The following is a 21,741-nucleotide window of genomic DNA, read 5'->3' as shown; positions in this document are numbered from 1 at the left end:
GGCCTTTCCATCAAAAACTTCAGTTGGTGGCATGTATGCAAATAAAGCAGCTCATTAAATTGATTAAAATTAACTTTTAATATGCCACTCTCATATGCTATTCGCTAATTTTTTTTAATTTATTAGTAAAAGTAATATTACTTATAAAAATATTTTAATTAAATAAAGTCATAAAATTATTAAAATAGACTTTATGTTCACATTAAGTTACGCTTATTAGTTCAGGATAATGATCACTTAATATACCATTAATATCAAACAATTATACATTCTCATTTAAGTATATTATTTATTACTTGAACATGAGAATATTCTTATTATATTAAATCTAAAAAATGAATAGATGAAATCTGTTAAGTATTAAACAACACTTTATATTAATTTCTATTTGAATTTATACACAAGCAATATCGTATTACAAAATATCTTAATTATTTTATATTTACTAAATAGATAAAAATATTGAATATAATTACTTATCTCAATTAAATAAAAATATAGTTAATTAAATTAAAATAATCAAAATGCATAAATTCATGTACACGTGAAAATTAATAAAAAAATTGAAAGAATGCAAGCTAAAAAAAATATTTTTGGTAAAATATCATTGGCCGTTGTGATTAATTCTCTAAACTCGTTGCAATTTGGCCATGAAACTTTCAATTAAATACCAACAACCCACCTCAACCCTGAACTTAATTTTCCAAAAGTAACAAAGCCTACAAGATCGGATCAAAACCTGATGAATTTAGGTTATTTTGCCGACTCTGTACATTAATCATATTTTAGCCGCTACCCTTTGAAAAAAAAAAAAAAAACTCGATAGCATGCTTTTTTAAGCCTTGTGATCAGGCATTCTTTCTTCTTAACCAGACGCTCAATGTCAACAATACAAACCAAAAAAATAAAAAAATAAAAAATGGCTTAAAGCCAAATGAATATGCTAACCCGAGCGAGTATTCTCCAACAACGTAGCGGCCTCGTCTACTTCGGTATTGAAAACAAAGCTTGGAAATGTAGTTGTTATGTCTCTGCATGGTTTCATGTAACAAAATGGATGAGGTTCTGGTTGAGTAAGTTTTTTTTTTTTTTTTTTTTTTAAGTGAGCTCAGTATAACATCGGTATTATGTACCTTAGGTATGGGAGGGTCATTACTCTCAATAATGATGGATTACGGGAGACAAAGCTCTTCCATTCATGCATATCTATCTTTCCGTCCTGGTTAGTGTCGGCATCCATGAAAGTCTGCTCAAAATCACCATGTCCGAACACATACAAATGTTAACATTATCTATGGTTTCATGTATGAATAAATACTACTTGGAGTCTCGAATACAATTCCAACAATTTGTCTATAGGTTTGAAAGGCAAAGTAATTAAGGATTTCGGAAAATACTGATTGAAAAAGATCAGCACACGTATTTGACAAATTTCGAAACCGTACCATAAACAATTATTTTATGCAAGCCATACCACAACAAGTTCTCACCTTATCAAGTATTGCCTCAATGATTTCTTCAGATAACTTCATTTCACATTCACTTAAAAGCGCAATTAACATTTCCTTGACCTGACAAAATAAAAAAAAAGATAAAGTTGCACGAAAGAGGTTATTACATGGACGATTTGCAGCAATCTATAATGTTTAAAACCAGTTTTGCTCTCTCACCAAAAATAAAAAAAAATAAAAAAAAACAGTTTTGCCCAAAATAATGCAACATATATCTCCCAAAGTACCTCTTGACGTTCGATAAAGCCTGTTCCATCCATGTCATAAAGCCTAAATGAAACTGCAATGTAAAACCATCCAACTTAGAAAAAAGAGATGAAAGATTAACATGATATGGATTCAAGAACTGTTTACTTACAATTTATCTTGTCCTCTTGCGAGGTATTCGGATGGAAGACATTGAGTGCTCGAACAAAGTCAGCAAAATCAATGACTCCCTTCTTATTAGCATCAAATAAATCAAAGATCTGCATGTATTAGAAGGTTGCATAAGTAAAACTAATTCAAATCTTGTTAACTTGTTCCCCTATTTCATAACTCTCTCTATTGGTACCACATTCACAGTTCATAGAAGGAAACTAAGACCAAGTAAAATGCTCCGCATCAAGTTGTGCAACTGAGACCATTTAGGCCAGTGATAAGTAGTCATACATTAGGGTATGTATGCCAATGCTAGCTCAAAAGAAACAACATAATGACCACAAAAAAAACAATGTCCACACTCAAAATGTTTTGATCATAACAAAACAGCATTATACATGCAAAAGAAAAACGAGATTTCTTAAACCATGCTTGTACTTAAATGGACTGAGTGACATCAAGTATTTGAACTGAATAAATATTATTTCTACAAGATATTTAAATTCCCATGAATATATATATAAATAAACAAAATATATTACCCGATCTGTAAAAATGTTTTTCTTCTTATTATTGTGAAACAGAGCTAACCGAAACTCTTCCTGCATATACAACAGAAACATTAGGTATGCAATACATTACCAACTCATACATGACATACACATGTGATAATCCTAATCTCGAAACAAAGCCTGAAATAACTGGTTGATACAGAGGAATCACTGAAACTTTACCTTGCTAATCAGCCCATCATCAATCAAAGAACTGCTAATGATCTTAAATAGCTCAAAGAGTGCTTCAACTTCACTGACACTAACTGCAAATTCATTGAAAACCAAACCATATGGTCAAATTGACAGAACAAGAATTTTCCTCTATGTTTCACCCGATAAAACACAATAGGGTACATGCAATGAACAAAAAATTTGTAAGAATTTGCAAACTTACAAGCAGTCTGTGAAGCAAGTTTGACAGGGTTTTCGCGTTTGGGGCATAGTCTTTTTGCTTTACATTGCAAGCAGCCCATTTACTGGAAAATTTAAAGAAAAAAAACAACAACAATCTTTACCATATTCTCTTAGCAAAACCATTGTAATCCTGCATATGTATTTATAATCCAAAACAATTTGGAAAACAAAGAAGATGAAAAGCTAAATCAAAAGTTCTCAGCCTAAAACGAAACGTTTCAACAACAACAAAATAAGATAAATACCCTAAAATTCCTCCAAAATCATCGAAATTGTTTCTGAAAAAAATTAAAATTTTAAGGAAATGATTAAAATTGGATCATAAATTCATTTTTTTCCATTCGTAGATAAATTAGTCTAAAACAAATCCAAATGTAACTCAAATTAATCAATCCAAATCCAAATCCAAATCCGTTTACGCTTTTCATAAACTTACCGAAAAATTCATAAATTTCATAAACAAATCAAATACACAAATTCAATAGTACCACTAATTTCATCAACTTACCGAAATTTGGCCGAAAAGCTAAAAAATTACGTCGCCTGAAAGAACAGAGGAAATGAAGCTGTAGAGAGAGCTTCAAATTCCTATGTCCTTTTAACAAAGAACGACGAATTAATATGAAGAGAATTCGAGAAAAACCGAAGCCTCATATAAAGTAAGATAAAACAACAACGAAAAAATCAAAAACAACTTTGACGGCTTAGTTCGACAGTTGAGAGATCCCATTTTTACGCTGTTTTTTTTAATTTAATTTAATTTTTTTATCTTTCTTTTAATAATTTTCAGTTTTCTTTTGTTTGTCTGTTTTTGTAGTTCATTCGCGCTTTATTTAAAATATTTTTATCCTCGTATAAATTAAATAGATTAAATTTACTTTATTAACCAGATAAATAATAATAATGATAAACTGCGTCATTAGTCACTAAATTATTGATAAATGTTCATTTTGATCACTAAATTATTCAGAAATTTTCATTTAAATCATTGGCTATTAAAACCGATTCTACATTACTTTCTCAATTATTTTTCATGAAACAATTTGGATGTCATGAATCAAAATCCAAAGAGCTTTTGTTTCAGATCTCCAACACTAACCATCATATTAACTTGAATTTAAGATATGTTCTTCTACTCATCGATGAATATTAGCCCATCATACTGGTCATCGAATCGTTATTTGGAGCTCACTAGCGAATTTTTTTAAATAATAAACTTAACGTACCAATGCTTTAAATAAAATTTTTGTATATAATTCAGTTATTTAAATAATTTTTTTGAATAATTCAATTAATAAATTATAATTTTTAAATTTACATTGAATTTATTTGATAAAAAGAATAAATTAACATTGAAAAGTTAGCAAAATTTAGGAATACAAATATTTAATCAATAGTCGTTTATGATAACTGAAATGATGTGTTAAAATTGAATTAAACAATGGATTAAATTGGTTGAACCTGAACTTCATCTAACAGGTTAATTATATAAGTTGAATAAAAATAAGAGAATTAATCTGAAAATATATTCGTTCAAAAAAATCTTAAAAGAAAAAAGTTGAAAATTATAAATAAAATAACAGTTAAAAACTGATAGGTATTTTCTTTATGGTTTGTTTTTTAATCATATTTTATCCTATGTTTTAATTTTTAAAAATAAATATACATTTTCATTTGGATTAATATACTATTTGGTAATTGAGTTTTTCTTTAATTTTTAATTTAGTATTTGAGTCTTGCTTTAATATTTAAATTAGTTCTTGAGTTTTTATTTTTCAACTTGATACTTGAATTTTTGCATCCCAATTAAGTGTTTGAGTTTAGTTTTAATATTTAATTTGGTATTTAAATTTTTGATTAAAAATAAAGTACCTATGTTTTTACTAGAGCATATATGTCATATATTTATTGATCAAATATTTGGTTGGGGTACTAAATTAAGTGCAGAAGTGTACGAAATTGGGCAAAAAAACCTTAAAGATATCAAATTGGATATTGAAGTCAAACACTTAGGTACCAAATGCTCTATTTCATTATACTTAGATGATTCTTTCAAGCAATAAATCTCTTTTACATTAATTTTGATTTAATATGTAATTCAGTACATAAATTTTGATTTGGTACAATTATATATATGAAAGTTTAGTTGTGATTTAAATTTATACATAAAATTATAGTTTTGATTTAATTAAATACATTTAAAGAAATAAATATATTAATTTATTTTTATATAAGATCAATATAATTATTTATGTATATAATATAAAAACTATATGGTATTAATAATTATAATTAATGTAAATTGGATGAAATCAAAACTGATGTAAAATACATTAAATTACAATTTAATGTCTTTAGATTCATCCTATAGAACCCAATAAAGAAAGTTGACTTGAAGAACACTAGTTGATTAATAATAAATCCTTGATGGGTACTTCTCCTTAGATTCTCCCCTGTTTTCACTGTCAACCGCCCTTTCCCAAATCCAAATCACTACTCTCTCATTCAACCATCCCAAAGTTTCCAAATTCGTCTCTGGGTTTTTCTCTTCATCCCTTAGTCTCGAATGGGTCGTAGGCTAAACGACCCAGAACACTCCCGTTTCGCCTCTCTCATCCTGCTCTCGGTGGCTCTCTTCTCCTGTGTTTTGGTCTATGCAGTTGTTTCGACTTTCTTGAACCCCAATGTAGGTTCTCAAGATTCGAGCTTTGAGTCTTTGGAAATGGTGGCGAGCGGTGATTTGGGGGAGAGGAAGGACGAGTGTTGTAGAGGCATCGAGAATTTGGAGTTATGGGGTCCAGCTGTAAAGTGGGGATCCGAGTTCAAGTTCAATTCCTCTGTGGAATGTTGTCAGGCTTGCAAGACCATGTGTAGTGGCAATGATGGACCTTGCTTGTGCGATACTTGGGTCTTTTGTGGGAACAAGGAGGCCTGCGGATCGAGATTTGGGGAGGTGAGTTTTTCCTTCTTTAATTCGCTTATTGATTGATATTTTTTTAAAGGTTTTCATAGATGAGTATGAAATTTCAAAGTGGATGATTCCATCTTCTTAATTGTTTCATTTTTATGTTAATAACCTGTTGAATGCATTAGCTGATTGAGAATTGTTAGACCATATGGTGCTGATAAAGCAAATGTATTGTTCTCTTTGACTGCGGTTGAAGTTTTGTCTCTAACCATGGTATGATTTGGTCTTATCGGCACAAAATGCTCTAACAAGTATTGAAATGTGATGATGCTATATTCTGCTCCATCTGTTTGGTCTGATGCTGAATGTAATCATTGGAGAATGGTTAACATGGTTACATATCAAAACATTATAATTTCATTTAGTAGATTTGCTCAAGAATCTCGGCTTGCATAATCTCCTTTTGCTATTGAATCTTACTTTTCTATCTACACTTTTATTTAAGATTGTAGTATTTCATTTGCATTCATGGCTTAATTCGGTGCTGCATAAGGTAATTTGAATTTTAAAATCACAAGAGCCATAGTTTAATGTATTTATCATTTTGTTTTACTAGTGTTGGTTGAAGAAACAAAAGGACCCTTTGTCCCCTGATCGGCAGGATGCAGGAAAAAGCGTTATTTGGACCTCTGGGCTCGTCTTTGGGAAAGGAGAGGTTACAACATAAGCTCAATGAAAGTTTCTTTTATACTATACTGGCTGCATAATCTGATATTTTAAGTACTATTTTTTCTATCGATTATTTTCATGAGGACAATTCTTCTTTAATCTTTTTTATTGTAGAAATTTCATCTATCTATCATGTCAATAACACCTCTCCAGCATCGATGATCACTCTTGCGTCTTCTCCATTCAGGGCATTGTTGGGATGGAAACTGAATATGGTACTCTTCATATAAAAGTGAGTACTTTTATTTTTAAGATTCTTTTTCTTTTCTATATATGGATTGTGTGCATCAGTGTCATAGAGTGTCGGACTTCTAGTTATGGCTCATTCAGAAGCTATTATCTTTAATATTGCTTCATCCTTTTTAGCCCCTTTTCGCTAATTATAGTGGGAAGAAACATTAATAAAAGATGATTCGCTTGCTCCTGTTTCTTTAATTTTTTTTCTGGTTGACATGTTGAATGTACAATGAAGATGATCCTTTTTGAAGCCACCAAATTAGTAACACCCCGAAACAATGTTGTCACCAATTATTCTTTGTTTGTTGCAGCTTTTCCCAGGCTGTGCTCCATATTCTGTGGCCTACATTCTTGAGTTGTTAACAGTGCGCCATTGTGTGGGTTGCCAATTTTATCGTGCAGAAAGCCGAGGACAGTCCTGGGATTCAGAAGGAAATCACATAAAAGATGTAAGGAAATTTATGAGCATCTGCTTGTTTCTTTTAGATTTTGCTTTAAGATCGAGTAGCTCGCTGAGCTATTGGACTTTATTGCTCAGACTCTTCATCTTTCTTAAGGTACTCATCTGAAACATATTCGGATGTATGGTCCTCCAAGGACTCTCCAAACACATGGAAACATTGAAAAAAAATTAAACATACCCTATATTCACACCCGAGTCTAAGTAATATAGATCTTCAATCTTGCCTATTTTATAGCAATTTAAATCGTGATAAAAACGTCTCAAAATCCATCATTCCCCTGCTATTTGCTCTCATTTCTTCTTTTACTTCTGTTTCTTAAGCTAGAGAAGAAAAATTCTTCCAATAGTTCATTTGAGGGTCAATCATTCTAGTAGGTAAGAAGTAGATATTGTTCATGCGTGTTTGTCCATATTCTTAAATCCCGGACCATATGCTTCTAGCTATTGAAGATATTATATTTTTAATACCAAATTTGCTACGAATTTACAGGCTCCTTATGGTCCACCATTCGCACTGATTCAAGGAATTCTTGAAGCCCAAGGAACCCCATTCAACAAGATGCCAACTGAGGCTTGCCCTACCATAAGAAGGGGATCAGTTGCCTGGATTGGCTCTGGTCCGGAGTTCTTTATAAGCCTAGCAAACCACAGAGAATGGAAAAACTCATACACCGTGTTCGGTTCAGTTCTTCCCGAAGACATGGAGGTTGCTGAAAAAATCGTGCAACTGCCAACCAAATCAGATGTCTGGAACAACATTAACGTGTCTGTCTTGGAAAAGCCTGTTCCTTTGATTATGCGAAGAATGAAGAAGAGCCTTGGAGATCTTAATTCAAACGTGAAACCAAAGTGAAGCTGATATACATATATGCATACATACATACATACATATATTTGTTTTATACTACAGTGATGTACAATTTTCTTCATATTTTCTTAAACACATTTTCCCTTTTTTCCGCTTTTCCTTTTCACTTCATTCTTCTCATGTATTTTCTTGATAAGTTGCTGAATGTTTATGTAATTTTCAGTTTAATCACTGTATGTTCATAGTAAAGAAAAATATGGTCATCTTTCAAGCTAATTCTTTTAGTTTTTGGTTTAAATATCTATATCAGATACATATATGATTTTGAATAAATATCATATATTTAAGTTTGATTTTTCTAAAATGATGTTTATAAATTTATAAGAGAGATTAATTATTGGCATAAGCCAATTGAAGATATAGAATTAGCTACATTTGAGTATCTTGACTCAGTATGAGGCAAATCGAGTTTTCGTTTTAAAATAATATTAAATTTTTTAAATTTAAACTCATATTCAAAACATAAAATCATTCAACATGAAAATTAAATTTACTTTTTACTAGACAAATAATATTAATCAATTAAATTTAATATTATCTCGAATCAAGTTGGAGCTAAATAAATATGCGAGCTGTGGCCAATAAATAAAATAAACAAACAAACATGTGAGCCATGAGACTAAACGCTGTCGTTAGAATGCAAAGGCAAATGCAACAGATATAAAAATCCGTTAAAAGATCCCTTCCATTTCCCTCTCCTCCAATCACTCTTGCACTAAAAACGATGGTGGTCGCAATCCCGGGCTCCGCTAATCTCACCGCCTCAAAACCCTCTCTAGGACTGGGAGGTACCACCACACGCCTCTCTCTCTCCCGCCCGATCCCAAACCTCCACGTCACCAAAAAACCTAACTCCTCCATTGTCGCTTCCATTTCCGCTTCCTCTTCTCCATCCACCGGTCAAACCAATTGGTCTCTCGATTCCTGGAAGTCGAAGCCTGCCCAACAACTCCCTGAATATCCGGATGCCGATGAGCTCGGTTCGGTACTCAAAACGATCGGGTCCTTCCCGCCAATTGTGTTTGCTGGGGAGGCAAGAAGACTGGAGGAAAAGCTAGCCAGCGCCGCCGTCGGGAAAGCGTTTCTGTTACAGGGTGGTGACTGTGCAGAGAGTTTCAAAGAATTCAATGGGACCAACATTAGAGACACTTTCAGAGTCCTTTTGCAGATGGGAATTGTCCTCACTTTTGGTGCCCAAATGCCTGTCATCACTGTCTGTTTATTTGACCAAAAAAATCCCATCTTTCTCTAGCTAAAATTTACCCTTTTTATCAATTTATTTTTTAACCTTTTTTTGGGGGGGGGATGAATTTTTGATAGGTTGGGAGGATGGCAGGGCAATTTGCAAAGCCAAGGTCAGATCCATTTGAGATAAAAGATGGTGTAAAGTTACCGAGTTATCGAGGAGATAACATAAATGGCGATGCTTTTGACGAGAAATCTAGAGTTCCCGACCCTCAAAGGTTGATCAGAGCTTATCTTCAATCTGTTGGTACCTTGAATCTCCTTAGAGCATTCGCTACTGGTGGCTATGCTGCTATGCAAAGGGTCTCCCAATGGAATCTCGATTTTGTTAGAAATAGTGAACAGGGAGACAGGTAAATGCTTAGCCTTTTTTGGAGTTTCCTATTCAGGCCCGTTTGGCATTGTGATTGGAGCTACCTGCATAGTTTTGCACTGAATTTTTTCCAGAAAAGCATGGGCAATGATGATTTAGATTTTAGGCCTTGGATTTGTTTCTTGTTGCTGGCTTTAAAATCTGGCTTTGGATTTATAATTAGGTATATGGAGCTTGCACAGAGAGTTGATGAAGCTTTGGGATTCATGGCTGCAGCTGGGATAACCATTGGTGATCCTCAAATGAACACAGTTGATTTTTGGACATCCCATGAATGCCTTCATTTACCATATGAACAAGCCTTGACTAGAGAAGATTCAACAACCGGCCTTTATTATGATTGCTCTGCTCACATGCTTTGGGTTGGTGAGAGGACTCGGCAATTAGATGGAGCACATGTCGAATTTCTCCGGGGTATTTCCAATCCTCTCGGCATAAAGGTACATCTTGCTTATTCTGTTTTAGAGTCTAAAGTCATTGCCAATTGCTCGTATAAGATTTGTTTAGATGATCATTTCATTCCTATCAAGTATGAGCTAAGTTGATTAGTAAGGATACAAATACATGCATTAAAATAGTCTAATGACAATAGTTGTAAGGTTTGTTTAGGTAATCATTGCATTCCTATTTACTGTACCTAGTGTGATTAGTAAGCATGCGAATCGATGCGTTAGAATAGTTAAACACGGTTAGACAATCAATGACTCTTGCTTGTTTTGACATCTGAGACTCTTAGCGGCATCGATCTTTACTTTGGTTCTTCATTGTAGGTTTAAGTTTTCGAAATCAAACCAGTGTTTTCTTTTTCTTTTTCCTTTTAGTTAGTGGCTGGAAGGAGATAAGGTTTGATGTAGGTTTAGTTGTTATGTTTGAATGGTACTTTTTGGTTGCTGATATCTCCATTGCATCATATAGGTTAGTGATAAAATGGACCCGAAGGACCTTGTGAAGTTGTGTGAAATTCTCAACCCTCGGAACAAACCTGGAAGACTGACAATAATCACACGAATGGGTGCCGATAACATGCGAATAAAGCTTCCACATCTTATAAGGGCAGTGCGCCAGGCTGGGCTTACTGTCACTTGGGTGAGTGATCCCATGCATGGGAACACAATTAAAGCTCCATGTGGTCTCAAAACTCGTCCATTTGATGCAATCAGAGTAAGACCTATTGAACTTAAATTTCTTAGCCAATTTGTCTTTTGTTGTACTGTAATGAAGCCTAAATGTGATGATCTTTTTCCGGTCTATTTGCATCCTCTCAGTCTGAGTTGAGGGCGTTCTTCGATGTTCATGAACAAGAAGGGAGCTATCCTGGAGGAGTTCATCTGGAGATGACGGGGCAGAACGTAACAGAGTGCATCGGAGGGTCAAACACTGTCACTTTTGATGACTTGAACTCTCGGTATCACACACATTGTGACCCAAGATTAAATGCGTCGCAATCATTAGAGCTAGCCTTTGCCATATCAGAAAGGTTGAGGAAGAGAAGGCTCAAGTCTGCCAAGGAACTTTGCAATGACAATTAATTGTCTTGTGCTATGTCTGAAATGGAGAGGGTTTTTTGTAGTAGAATAAATAACCCTCTCCTCCGATGTCCCATTTGAGTTTGGATTTTTGTATGAACTATGTTCTTTGTTTTGCAATTGACATAAAGTAATGCTTGGTTAATGGCTACTATTCAAACCACAATAATAGTGTAGTGTCGTAGGAGTAGCAATGGATACCGTTGGGGTTCAAGCATACGGTTTAAGTAGGAGGCAATATTCAATGGTGATTCCTTTGCATCTATCTATAAAGCTATTTTCTCTTCTTTTTTCATTTTATTTTCTTTCTTCACTCAGCAAAACCAAACCAAAGGGGTTATATAAAGTTTATGTTTGTAGGCAGACAACATTTGCATACAAAACCCTGGATATTGCCCCCTCTTCTGCACTTTATAAGCTTCTATATATTACAATATGTTGTCAACCTGTATGGAAAAAAAGCACCCAAAATTCATCCCTTAGCATTCCAAGTTTGAACAGGTCAAGGGGAAAAAAACTATCAAAGCTCATTCACAGAATGCAGTCTTCCGAATGCAAAACATGTCAATACTGCTCTGGGGATCTTGCTGGAGGAGACCTTTATATGGTTCTAGTAAAGAACAACCGTGTCTAGGGATGGACATGTGTGTGCGTGCTCTTAGCTACAACTAGTGCTTGCCTGTTGCCCAGAGTCACGGATGAAGTAGTTCCGCGAGTGGGAACGAACCATTGGATGGTACATCCAGCAGCAAATCTTGGTCAGAGCTTTCATCAACATAATGGAGAGAATCAAGCACAGGAGAGCTACCATCATGTGGCAAGGTTAATAGGCTTCCTGGACTAAAGCAAGAACCATCATTGTCTATGAGTTCTTTGTTTTCACAAGTAGCCTTCACTATTACCCTTTTGGGGCTATTTAAATTCCTTGCTTCTGAAAAATGAAAAACAATTTTTTTTCAAAACAATTTTTTTTCTTCAGCAAAATGCCTCATAACAATGGCAACAAATAAGATTTAACTCTCAACTTAAAGGTGACATTTATTCGGTCACAGAGAAATTTTCTTCATATGACTTAATTGTTTTAACTTATTTCTTTGACCCAATTTATGGATTGGTTTGCATAAACTACTCTCACTTAGTTTATGACTTCCCCTTGTCAACAAAACTTGGGTTATTTTCACTTTAAAATTTAATGTCACCATCTAATTTTTGATATAGTTTAACAATATTTATTTCATAAGGGTGAAATAAGTACCGAGAAATTTTCGAACCTGGAAAATTTTGACATTGGCTGTCACGTGATCTCTTCATGGTTGCCAAATTATTCAATGCGGTGGCATTTGGTTCTCTAGCAGTTGCACATCCTCCAATACTACTTTTACATTTCTGCAGACAAAGAAACGCTGAAATACTTGGGCATCCAACGAACAAACTAAGTTCATGTCAAGATATCCTTATTTAAGAAACCAATTCAAACCTTAAGTACATGACGGTGTTCCACCCAGTGGGATTTCGTCAAATTGAATAAGACAAGTCTTTTCAAAGTCTTACAGTCTTCAGCTTTCACCCCAGGGACGGAGATCTTAAAGACCCCTTCCTCAAGAAGTTTCTGAAAGTAACATAAGTTCTCCTTGAATTGAGGGCTTTCAAACATGTTCTCGAGACTGCAGTTGCAAGGACAACTATCAGTGATTACACATCATGTTTCAAATCATTGGCCTTTCCATTCTCTTTAGGCAACCAAAATAAAAACAGGATAATTATCAGTGAATGCATTGCATTATATACAGAATGTAAACTAAAAAGATATTATTATCCCTCTCTTGATAGAAAGGTAAGACACCTATCCGGGAATTTGGAAAAGTCAAGTGGAGGCAGATACTGCAGCAGCTGCTGCTGCTCCTCATTTGTTAAATGTTTCATAAACTCCTTAAAGTTGAGAACATCCTGCACCACACAAAAATCTCGTCAAATAATGGAAATTGAACATATGTGCAGCAAAGTACACAAAATTAAAGGTTCGTCGTGCTCAATTTAGAATTTTTACGAAATAGCAGCTATAGAATTGAGATCTAAAGAAAAAATGCAACAAGGAAACTTACATTCAAATCTATTTTACACAGTGGTGAATTGTGGCTTTCAAGCATTACTGATTTTTCATGTTGAATCTTGTCCCTGCCAAATGTCAAAAAGAAAAAAGAAATGTTAATCAACATGAAAGCATTATTCTCCAATTTCTCCACCATTCCACAGAAGCTATAAGCTTATATCTTACACCTAAATGTCTTCCTGAAAAAAAATGTGTACGCCTCACATTGTTGTAGGAAATGTGCCTACTCTATTCCCAAAAATGTATTATCTAAAAGTGGTCATGGTAAAATTCCATAATATCTAAGATAAAAAGACTGCATGATACAAACTGCTACTAATTCCACAACTGGCAGATTCAGTTGCTACTTCTAAAAATATTATAGCTAAAAGATGTACCTCCTAAGCTGCTCATGCTCCATCCCTTGTCTAGCTGTCTTAGCCTTTTCAATTCCATGTCCCGAAATTTTGAAGCCCTTGTTATCATTACATGTTGGGAAGCTTGAACAATGTGAATAAGCCTCGTTCACTGAGTATTGCTTGTTTTCAACTGAAAGAGAGCTAGCTTCTGATTCCTCTTCTCGAGCTATTGAGCTTGGATGTCTAATTAGAACACTTCCATGTCCAAATTCAAAAGAAACCATTGGTATTTGACTCTCGAGAAGCAAATCCTCCTCAGAAGATCCAGAGAAATATGAAGACTGCTGTTCGTGTAAAATAGTACATAGATCTTTTGTAAGTTTCTCCACTGGAGATGGCTTTAGACGATTTATGCATGTTCTTTTCTTAGAAGGTACCATTGAGTCCCACACATTAGGTTGAGCAGGCCCTGGAGAAAGACCAAAAGAGAAGACAACATAAATCAGTATTTAGGACCATTCTATGACTACAAACATTCTAGTAGAATGTAGCAGCTGGCATCAGCCAAGATGAAGCTGACAACAAAGATAAAATATGAGGATGCAAAAGATGAACAACTAAAGGAAATTTTAATATAATAGCAAGAGGCATAATCGGAATCATGCTGTCAATCACATTGTTTCAACTTACAACTAGATATTTAATTTGAGTTGCCTCTAAGATGTTTCTGTTGTTCATAGGGAAGAAAAATTATGCAAGCATGTGAAACCTTCAGTGTCAAACCCTAATGATTATACTTTTAGGAAGATATACAATTGTTTTCTAGAATCATTTTCGATTGTATCAAGCACTGAGATATTCAATTGAATTTATTATATGTTCCACTGAGTCTCATTCCTTAAAAAAGAATGCAATCTATTCTCATGCAGTCAAACAACTAGTAATGAGGAACACTACTGAAGTTGTGTCCAACCTGTCAAGTCACTAGCATCTGCACCACCAAATTGGGCACAGCTTTCGGAATTAGATATGGCTGATCCAGAACTGGACCTATTACTTGTATCATCGTCCACAAACTTACAGAAACCCTGGTTGTAATCAGGGGCAACTACCACTGTATCATGATTTGGCTTTCTTTTCAGAAATTTCACTTCTTTGTTCTTATTTATAGATATGCTCTTCACTCTGGAAGCTCTATTATCCTCATAATCATCAGGTTCAGCCCGGGCATGAAGTGGGGTATAGTTTGCTAGTGTCCCTTTAGTCCTCCAGCGTGATCCGCAAGCATTGCACAATACCGGCTTCTCAGGAGGTCCATTGCGCCAAAGAGGAGTGCCTATCACAATGCATTGTTGTTAGTATAGTACAGTATAATTTGATAATGCTTATAACAAGAGCTTTAAAGGGCCAAAATTTTGAGGTGAGGGAAAAGAGCAAAGAGTATAAGTATATTATTGACCAAGTTGTAAGACAAGAAAAACACCATCAAAAAAATCTTCTTGAAAATATGATAATAGGACAGACATCTTTCACCTATTACGGGCAGACTAGAGTAAGAACCAAACAGAAGAGGATCTTGCATTAGTCCTTAAAAGATGGCATCTAACAACACTGATTTTAGTTGCTTAATGTTGGGAGCAATTCCTAAAAGAAATTCAGATTTGATGCTCTTCTCCTCAGCAAATGTTATCAACAATAACAAACATGAAAGTACTTGCTCATTAGCATTGAATTAAACAAGAGCAAGGGCTTATATAAAAAGAGAAAATGAGCAAGAGGTCCATTAAGAAATCAATGGCAAGTCCATTCATGAAGGATTGAAAACTCAAAACAATGATGTTGCAAGGAAATACATTTAAATTGAATCAAAGAGGACTGAGGTTTGACTTGATATTTAGGCTTATAAATATCCATTGAGCAATTGGTAAGCAATACAAATTTAATGTTGAATCTGAAACTGCCAGAATTCAACAGCATAGGCTCTGCAATTCCACGGTATCCAACACGATTCAATCTCACTTTCCTTTGTAAGATATGTTGGAACTTTGAAATAAAGAGTTATAAGGCTGAAAAAAAATGAATGAATTTGAAAGAAAAACACTAAATTCCATACAAAATTCTCAAGTTTAAAGCCTTACATGGATTAAGAAAAAGGAACCCTGTAGTTCTAAATCCATATACAAACATAATTAACACAAAGAATAGCATATATTCTTAAATTTATCATTTTAGTCAATGTTGTTCCTTTTCTGCATACAGTTATTTCACTTACAAATTCGAATGAGAATCATTTATCCAAGCAAAAAAAAATCATCCACACAAAAAAAATACTGATTTATAGAAAAAGGTTGAACATTTACATAAATTCCAGAACTCAACTTTTTTTTTAATAACTTTATATCCAAAAAGTTAACTGGAGAAACAAGAACTCACTTGTAACTCCACAATGATAGCAAGGCCCTTGCTTGCCCATGTCTTTCTCTTTTGCACAAGGGAAGAAAATAAATTAGAGAAATGAAAATAGTTGAAAATAACAAGAGTCGGGGAAAAAACTATTATTGACTAAAAATTGAAACTTTTTTTTATATAAATTTGATTGGTTCCTTCAAGCTTTATATGACTTAAGGACATTAAAGGTATTCTGAAACAACCCAGAAAGCTTGTTTAATTTGCAAAACAAAGCAAAATGAAAAAAAAAAGGGTACCCAGAAGAGTTTTTATTTCATTTTTATCAGTCCAATAAACCAAAAAAAAAAACAATATAAAAGCAATAAAACCAAGCCCAAAAAAATAAAAAAAGAAATGAAAACTTTTAGAGATGGGTTTTTGAGCTTGAAATTTGTATAGTCCAATGGAGATTTTAAAGGAAAAGAAAGGAAAAATAAGTACGAAGAGGAATCTGATAAATGGCTTTGAAAAGAAGGTGAAATTGGGGGAAAAAGATGAGATAGTAGCTTTGTGTGTTTCTTTGAAATTTGTATATTATCAAAGTAAAAATGTTCTTTCTTTTGTATTTATTTATATGTATTTTATTTTGATTAAAATAAAATTATGCTAATAAAAAGATTTAAAAATGAAAATTATTGAAGGAATATTATTGCATATGTCCTGTTGACTACAACCTTTCAGATTTGTTGATTTTTATAAAATAAACTTTCCCACAAAAATAGAAATTTGGAAATAAGTTATGGGATTTTTATTCAATTAATACAATATTTTTCTGGTTGGGAGACTAATTTTTAAATATGTCTTTATTTTAATATTTAATCTACTTAAAAATTTTGGTCTAATCTCAACATATAATCAGGCCAAAAATTAAATATCTCAACATATAAGATTTTACTCTAAATTTTACAAATTCAAACAATTTCCTTTCAAATTTATTAGTCCAATAGTTGGATACACATGTTCTTTTAATTTTTTTTTTACCATGTAAGTTTTTATTTGTATTTAAGAGTATTTGGTTGGTCGAATTTTACATTATGATCCATAATATTAAATTTTAGAATGAGGTTACGTGTTTTGATTCTCAACATTCTTGTAATCTAATAATTTCACATTCTGAAATAATACGAAGATGTCGTAATATAAGACGTAATCTGATTACGGGATCTTTTCTAGGTTATCTAAGATTTCGAGCAAAATCTTAATTTTTAAACAAAAGTAACTTCTATCTTCATACTACTTTGTGATTTTTTGTATTATTATTATTAAGGATTTGTTATTAATTTTTTAAAAAAAATTGCTTATTGAATGCTCTAGAAAACTGAACTTTGTTTTTTATAAATGTTGAATTTTGATGTTGGACTAAACCATAAACTTGAATTTATTTGATTAATTTTTTTTTAATGAAATTGTTTAATTAGTCTTAGTTACTAATGTAATTGATTGTGTGAATAAGGTGAGGATGGACTCCCCATGTTAGCCAACATTTGCACAAAGTTAGGAGAGATACTTGAAATGTCCAGCATCGACATCCTCAACATAAAATGAGTTGGATAAGAAGGAATAGCATTATCATCAAACTAATATAAAGACACAATTGGGCATTCAAATTTGGGTTGTGCATCCACTTCTGTGGGTCTTTGTTAGCGATTCAATAGTGTTAGGATACTTTAGTTGTGAAACCTGTTGTGGACAAACTTGTGGCAGCAATAGAACCACAATTTTGTTTTAGTTGACAACTTTTGATGATGTTTTATTTTTATAATATTAATTTTGTACACAGAAAAAAAAAAATAATTATCCATTATTGTAAACCAAGATAGAATGGGTTAAATTTTTACGAGCTAATCTGATAATAGCCCGATTTTTAATATTATTGGAAAAAGCAGTTTCAGAACCTTATTTCTGTAAATCGGGTCTATAAATATTAAATTAAAATATTTACAGACTTGGTATAATAGTTTATTAAAACTTGGTCCTTTAATTTTACCTATTAATTGCTTAATTAAGTTAGAGGGACTAAATTATAAAAAATTACCACTATAGAATTTTAAACGGCCAAAGGCTTAAAGTCTTAAATTACAATTAACCAATGTCCAAAATGGCAATTTAACCATTTTGAAATGTGTGTTAGTTGCCGATGGTGATTAAGCTAATTAAAACATAATTAGTTTAAGTAAACGTAATTAATTAAAGTTAATAAAAATCTTAATTAAAATATAAAAAACAAATCTAAGTGGATGGAAAGAAATGGTCTTCGTCTTCATCTTCTTATTCAGCCAAAAATTCAAAGAAGAAAAAACATTTTAAGGGTTCCAATCCCTCAAATTGGTAAGTTATTCAAGTCTTTTTATTGTAATTTTATACTTTTGAAGTTATGGGAGCTTGATTTAGCTAGCCTATGTACCAATTTGTAAAACTGCTAAAGTTTTTGAAAGTTTCCATTATTAATTTCTTGAAGAAATTTGTGTTAAATTGATAGATTTTAAGCTTAGGTGTGAAAAAGGATTAGATTGTAATGTTTAATTGTTAGTTTTTGAATAAAAAGATTAAAATGTAAAATCTATATGAAATTTCTATAATAGTACATAGTAGAGAGTCCCTAAGGGATGTGATTGAAATCAGTTCTAAAACCGAAACTCAAATTTGAAAGATATTGTTATTTCGGTCTCATGGACTAAATTGAATAAAATGTAAAACTTAAGGGACATTCAAAAATAAAACTAAATAAGTTTGTGCATATCATGGAATGGTATAAAAATATTTGGTATTGATGAATTGTCTAAAACAATTGTTTAGATCAAGAATTAAATCAAATTATGGATAACTAGGGAAAAGCTAAAATTATCGAATAGTCCTTGAAGATTAAACTTTTTTTTTTCAGATCATCATCTTGTAGAACGCGTCAAGCCGGATTGCTTGAAGCTCACACTATCCTATCACCAAATTGGTAGATGTTTGATTATTTTGAGTCAATAGTTGTGGCATGTATTTAGGTGACTCAGTGTACATGTTAACTTGTGAACTTGCTTTCTTGTGACAAGTTGTTTTAACTATGTTGATTTGGTGTTTTGGTATTGTCTATGGTGTTGGACATATATGTGCTTATATGTTAAACTGGATAGTTGGTAGATATGTTTGAAGCTTTTATGTCATAATTGTGTATAAGGTTCACAAGGTTATTAAAATGGAGTAAAATGATATGTTTGATAGACTTGCGTAGGTAAAAATAGGTAATTTGAATGATTTGAATGGAAGGCTCTAATGATATTGAAATGTTCAATTTTAATTGATTTATACATATTGAATGCTTGTTAAATAATAGAATTTGAATGATGGAAAGATTTGGTATGTTTTAAATATGTTTTGATTCAACTGAAATTGGTAATTGATGAACATGTTGATAGGTATGTTTGGAAGTTTTGAAACAGGTACAAAAAATGTGCATTTTCCAAAAAAACAGGGACTTCGTAGTATGTTTCCGTTGTCGCGATTTCGGTTCTATTTAAGTTTGAAAATTTTACAATTTGGTCCTCAAATTGGGAAGTTTATCTATTGTCTATGAGATCGCGATGCCAAGCCCTGGATATCGCAATACCCACCTGACATATTTTGAAGTTTGGCTATTGTCTTCAAGATGCGATACCAAGTCCTGGATATTGTGACACCCACCTAACATATTTTGAAAATTTTTAGTTTAGTCCTTGTTTAACCCCGGGATGGTACTGAGCTTTCGTAAGCTCAATTTAGACTTGGAAATGATTGTTATCATATTTTGAGTTTGATTAACACGTGATTACATGTATAAATATTTGTATGTTGACTAATTGATTGTAGTTGCTCTGGCAATGAATGTAATAATCTATAACTCGGACCCGACGATCGGGTCGGGCAAGGGGTATTACAAGATTATACCTGTAACGGCCTAATTTTCAGTGGTGTCGGAAATGGTGATTTGAGATCACTAAATTCGACAAATAAGATTGAACAAGATAGTAATTTAATATTTATGAGTCAAGTAAGAATTTAGAAGAATTTGTGAAATGGTGAAATTAGTGAATTAAAAGAATTTATTAGGTCAAACGGGTCAAAAATGAGGTATCGAGACCTCAAAGTTGAAAATCGAGCTATAAATATTTTTATAAATATTTATGGAGTGTCATTGAGTTAGTATTAAAGTTTCGTTAGAAAATTTTAACGTTTGGATGGCTAATTAATTGAAAAGGATTAAATTGAAAATAGCACAAAATTTGTTAATTTGTGAGTAAATAGCTTAAGTATTTAAAAAGATGGATTTAAAGAGCAATTAGACCCAAAGGTTAATGGCTGGACGGTTTGGGTATAAAATAAGCAAGAAAACAATGTGAACAAGGGGCAAAATTGGAAATAGATAAAAGTTAATAGTTAAATAATGATGTAATTGAAAAATCTAGACATTTTCTTCATAATTTCTCAGCCAAAACGCCATAGAAGGTCTGGAGAAAGCTGGTTTTCATATTTTTACATCATGTGAGTCTAATTCTTGCTTTTTCTTGATAATTTTATGTTTTATGACTTTTACAATTAGGTCCACTTGTAGAATTCATTAGTTTTTGATTTTATGGGTGAAATTGGAAGTTACCCTGGATGGATAAGGAATTTTATGATGAATTATTATGAAATTTAAGTTCTAATTTCATATTAAGGTGGTTTTATTAAGTGATTTTGATAGGAAATGATATTTAGGACCTAATTGTGAAAAAGTTGTGAATTGAAGGTTGCTGTTGAAATTCAGAATATAAAAGGTTTTGAAATAGTTTATAATGATAAAATAAAGTGTTAATTGAGAAAAATTAGTTCAATTGATGGGTGAATTGAGTAGGGACTAAATTGTGAAAACTGTAAATTTTGGGGTAAAAGTGCAATTTCGAAATTTGAACAGCATAAATTGTGAAGTGAAATAGAAATCAAATAAATGCTAATGAGTAGAAATATTTTATATTATAGATCAAGAATCCAAAGAAGAACGAGGAAAAGAAAAAGTTGCGGAATAGTCCCAAAATTTCAATATCTTCTACAAATTAGCGGGTAAGTTCATATGGTTGAAATTAGATGTTTATTTGTGAATGATTGAAGTATATAATGTGTTATTATATACGAATTTGTTGTGGGATTGTGTAGATTTTGTTAATGAAAGAATAAATGTGGAAATGCAAATTAGGAAAACGCAGGATTGAGTACGTTAGTATCGTGACGTGTGATGAATTGACGGATAAGACCATGGTTGTTCCATGGCAAAGTGTGAAATGTAGGTATGGTATCATCCATACTGAGTTGTGAAATGTAGGTATGGTATTATCCATCTTGAAATGTGAAATGTAGGTATGGTATTATCAAATCCATACTTGAGTTAAGAAATGTAGGTATGGCATTTCCCATACCGAGTTAAAAAATGTAGGTATGGTATTTCAATGAGGAAAACCATACTGAGTTGTGAATCGTGGCATTGAGCAACGACGTACTCAATTTCGTAAGCCGTTTCCTAATTTGATTATAAGAAATAAAGAGAAGTGATCCAAATGAAAGAGATTGAGTAGTTATTCTTGTTGAGCTCAACTATGTGAATTATTATAAATGGTTGTGAATCGCAGGAAACTTTAGTAAATGTTTTGGTATTGTTT

At 32.6% G+C, this 21,741-nt stretch overlaps 4 protein-coding genes and 1 long non-coding RNA gene across 6 annotated transcripts; 3 read left to right on the top strand and 2 right to left on the bottom strand.

Annotated features, from left to right (window-relative positions):
* Window positions 1-590: 590 nt before the first annotated feature.
* LOC108456681 (calcineurin B-like protein 1) lies at window positions 591-3,615 on the bottom strand. The gene is made up of 9 exons (XM_017755259.2): window positions 3,348-3,615; window positions 2,820-2,901; window positions 2,606-2,688; window positions 2,414-2,473; window positions 1,870-1,978; window positions 1,739-1,791; window positions 1,491-1,571; window positions 1,134-1,246; window positions 591-1,031 (listed from the first exon to the last, which is right to left on the bottom strand). The coding sequence occupies exons 2-9, from the start codon at window positions 2,896-2,898 to the stop codon at window positions 944-946; spliced, it is 666 nt and encodes a 221-aa protein (XP_017610748.1). The 5' UTR covers window positions 2,899-2,901; window positions 3,348-3,615; the 3' UTR covers window positions 591-943.
* LOC128280847 (uncharacterized) lies at window positions 945-1,339 on the top strand. The gene is made up of 2 exons (XR_008271032.1): window positions 945-1,073; window positions 1,139-1,339. It is a non-coding gene; the product is annotated as an uncharacterized LOC128280847 (long non-coding RNA).
* Window positions 3,616-5,214: 1,599 nt separating the features above from the next.
* On the top strand, window positions 5,215-8,260 carry LOC108456680 (uncharacterized). The gene is made up of 5 exons (XM_017755257.2): window positions 5,215-5,792; window positions 6,364-6,462; window positions 6,664-6,708; window positions 7,025-7,162; window positions 7,667-8,260. Exons 1-5 carry the CDS (start codon window positions 5,406-5,408, stop codon window positions 8,027-8,029), a joined length of 1,032 nt encoding a protein of 343 aa, XP_017610746.1. The 5' UTR covers window positions 5,215-5,405; the 3' UTR covers window positions 8,030-8,260.
* A 372-nt stretch (window positions 8,261-8,632) lies between these two features.
* On the top strand, window positions 8,633-11,333 carry LOC108456678 (phospho-2-dehydro-3-deoxyheptonate aldolase 2, chloroplastic-like). Its single transcript, XM_017755255.2, has 5 exons — window positions 8,633-9,257; window positions 9,365-9,642; window positions 9,826-10,102; window positions 10,578-10,823; window positions 10,928-11,333. Exons 1-5 carry the CDS (start codon window positions 8,769-8,771, stop codon window positions 11,189-11,191), a joined length of 1,554 nt encoding a protein of 517 aa, XP_017610744.1. The 5' UTR covers window positions 8,633-8,768; the 3' UTR covers window positions 11,192-11,333.
* On the bottom strand, window positions 11,011-16,636 carry LOC108456679 (GATA transcription factor 26-like). 2 transcript variants are annotated; one of them, XM_053019421.1, is made up of 9 exons: window positions 16,070-16,636; window positions 14,610-14,972; window positions 13,676-14,105; window positions 13,291-13,363; window positions 13,032-13,135; window positions 12,666-12,852; window positions 12,460-12,574; window positions 11,868-12,119; window positions 11,011-11,634 (listed from the first exon to the last, which is right to left on the bottom strand). In XM_053019421.1, the coding sequence occupies exons 1-8, from the start codon at window positions 16,107-16,109 to the stop codon at window positions 11,881-11,883; spliced, it is 1,551 nt and encodes a 516-aa protein (XP_052875381.1). In that variant the 5' UTR covers window positions 16,110-16,636; the 3' UTR covers window positions 11,011-11,634; window positions 11,868-11,880. The 2 variants fall into 2 exon arrangements, with proteins under 2 accessions (XP_052875381.1, XP_017610745.1); XM_017755256.2 differs by having other exon boundaries at window positions 11,011-12,119.
* Window positions 16,637-21,741: the final 5,105 nt, after the last annotated feature.

The sequence above is a fragment of the Gossypium arboreum genome, chromosome 9 (genome assembly GCF_025698485.1).
Source record: "Gossypium arboreum isolate Shixiya-1 chromosome 9, ASM2569848v2, whole genome shotgun sequence".
In the NCBI taxonomy this organism is placed as follows: Eukaryota; Viridiplantae; Streptophyta; class Magnoliopsida; order Malvales; family Malvaceae; genus Gossypium; species Gossypium arboreum.
The sequence above is the reverse complement of the archived record's forward strand: the minus strand, read 5'-3'. Positions and strand labels throughout refer to the sequence as shown.

Bases quoted from the DNA above. Each gene is read 5' to 3' on its own strand.
- LOC108456678 (XM_017755255.2), top strand. From the start codon at position 8,769: ATGGTGGTCGCAATCCCGGGCTCCGCTAATCTCACCGCCTCAAAACCC. The intron at 9,643-9,825 runs GTAAATGCTTAG...ATTTATAATTAG, and splicing joins AATAGTGAACAGGGAGACAG to GTATATGGAGCTTGCACAGA. The intron at 10,103-10,577 runs GTACATCTTGCT...TGCATCATATAG, and splicing joins CCAATCCTCTCGGCATAAAG to GTTAGTGATAAAATGGACCC.
- LOC108456679 (XM_017755256.2), bottom strand. From the start codon at position 16,109: ATGGGCAAGCAAGGGCCTTGCTATCATTGTGGAGTTACAA. The intron at 14,106-14,609 runs GTTGGACACAAC...GTCTTTCTCCAG, and splicing joins AGATGCTAGTGACTTGACAG to GGCCTGCTCAACCTAATGTG. The intron at 13,364-13,675 runs GTACATCTTTTA...GACATTTGGCAG, and splicing joins GAGCATGAGCAGCTTAGGAG to GGACAAGATTCAACATGAAA.
- LOC108456680 (XM_017755257.2), top strand. From the start codon at position 5,406: ATGGGTCGTAGGCTAAACGACCCAGAACACTCCCGTTTCGCCTCTCTC. The intron at 6,463-6,663 runs GTTACAACATAA...TTCTCCATTCAG, and splicing joins TCGTCTTTGGGAAAGGAGAG to GGCATTGTTGGGATGGAAAC. The intron at 7,163-7,666 runs GTAAGGAAATTT...ACGAATTTACAG, and splicing joins AAGGAAATCACATAAAAGAT to GCTCCTTATGGTCCACCATT.
- LOC108456681 (XM_017755259.2), bottom strand. From the start codon at position 2,898: ATGGGCTGCTTGCAATGTAAAGCAAAAAGACTATGCCCCAAACGCGAA. The intron at 1,572-1,738 runs GTACTTTGGGAG...TTATTTTGTCAG, and splicing joins GCTTTATCGAACGTCAAGAG to GTCAAGGAAATGTTAATTGC. The intron at 1,247-1,490 runs GTGAGAACTTGT...GATTTTGAGCAG, and splicing joins TTGAGGCAATACTTGATAAG to ACTTTCATGGATGCCGACAC.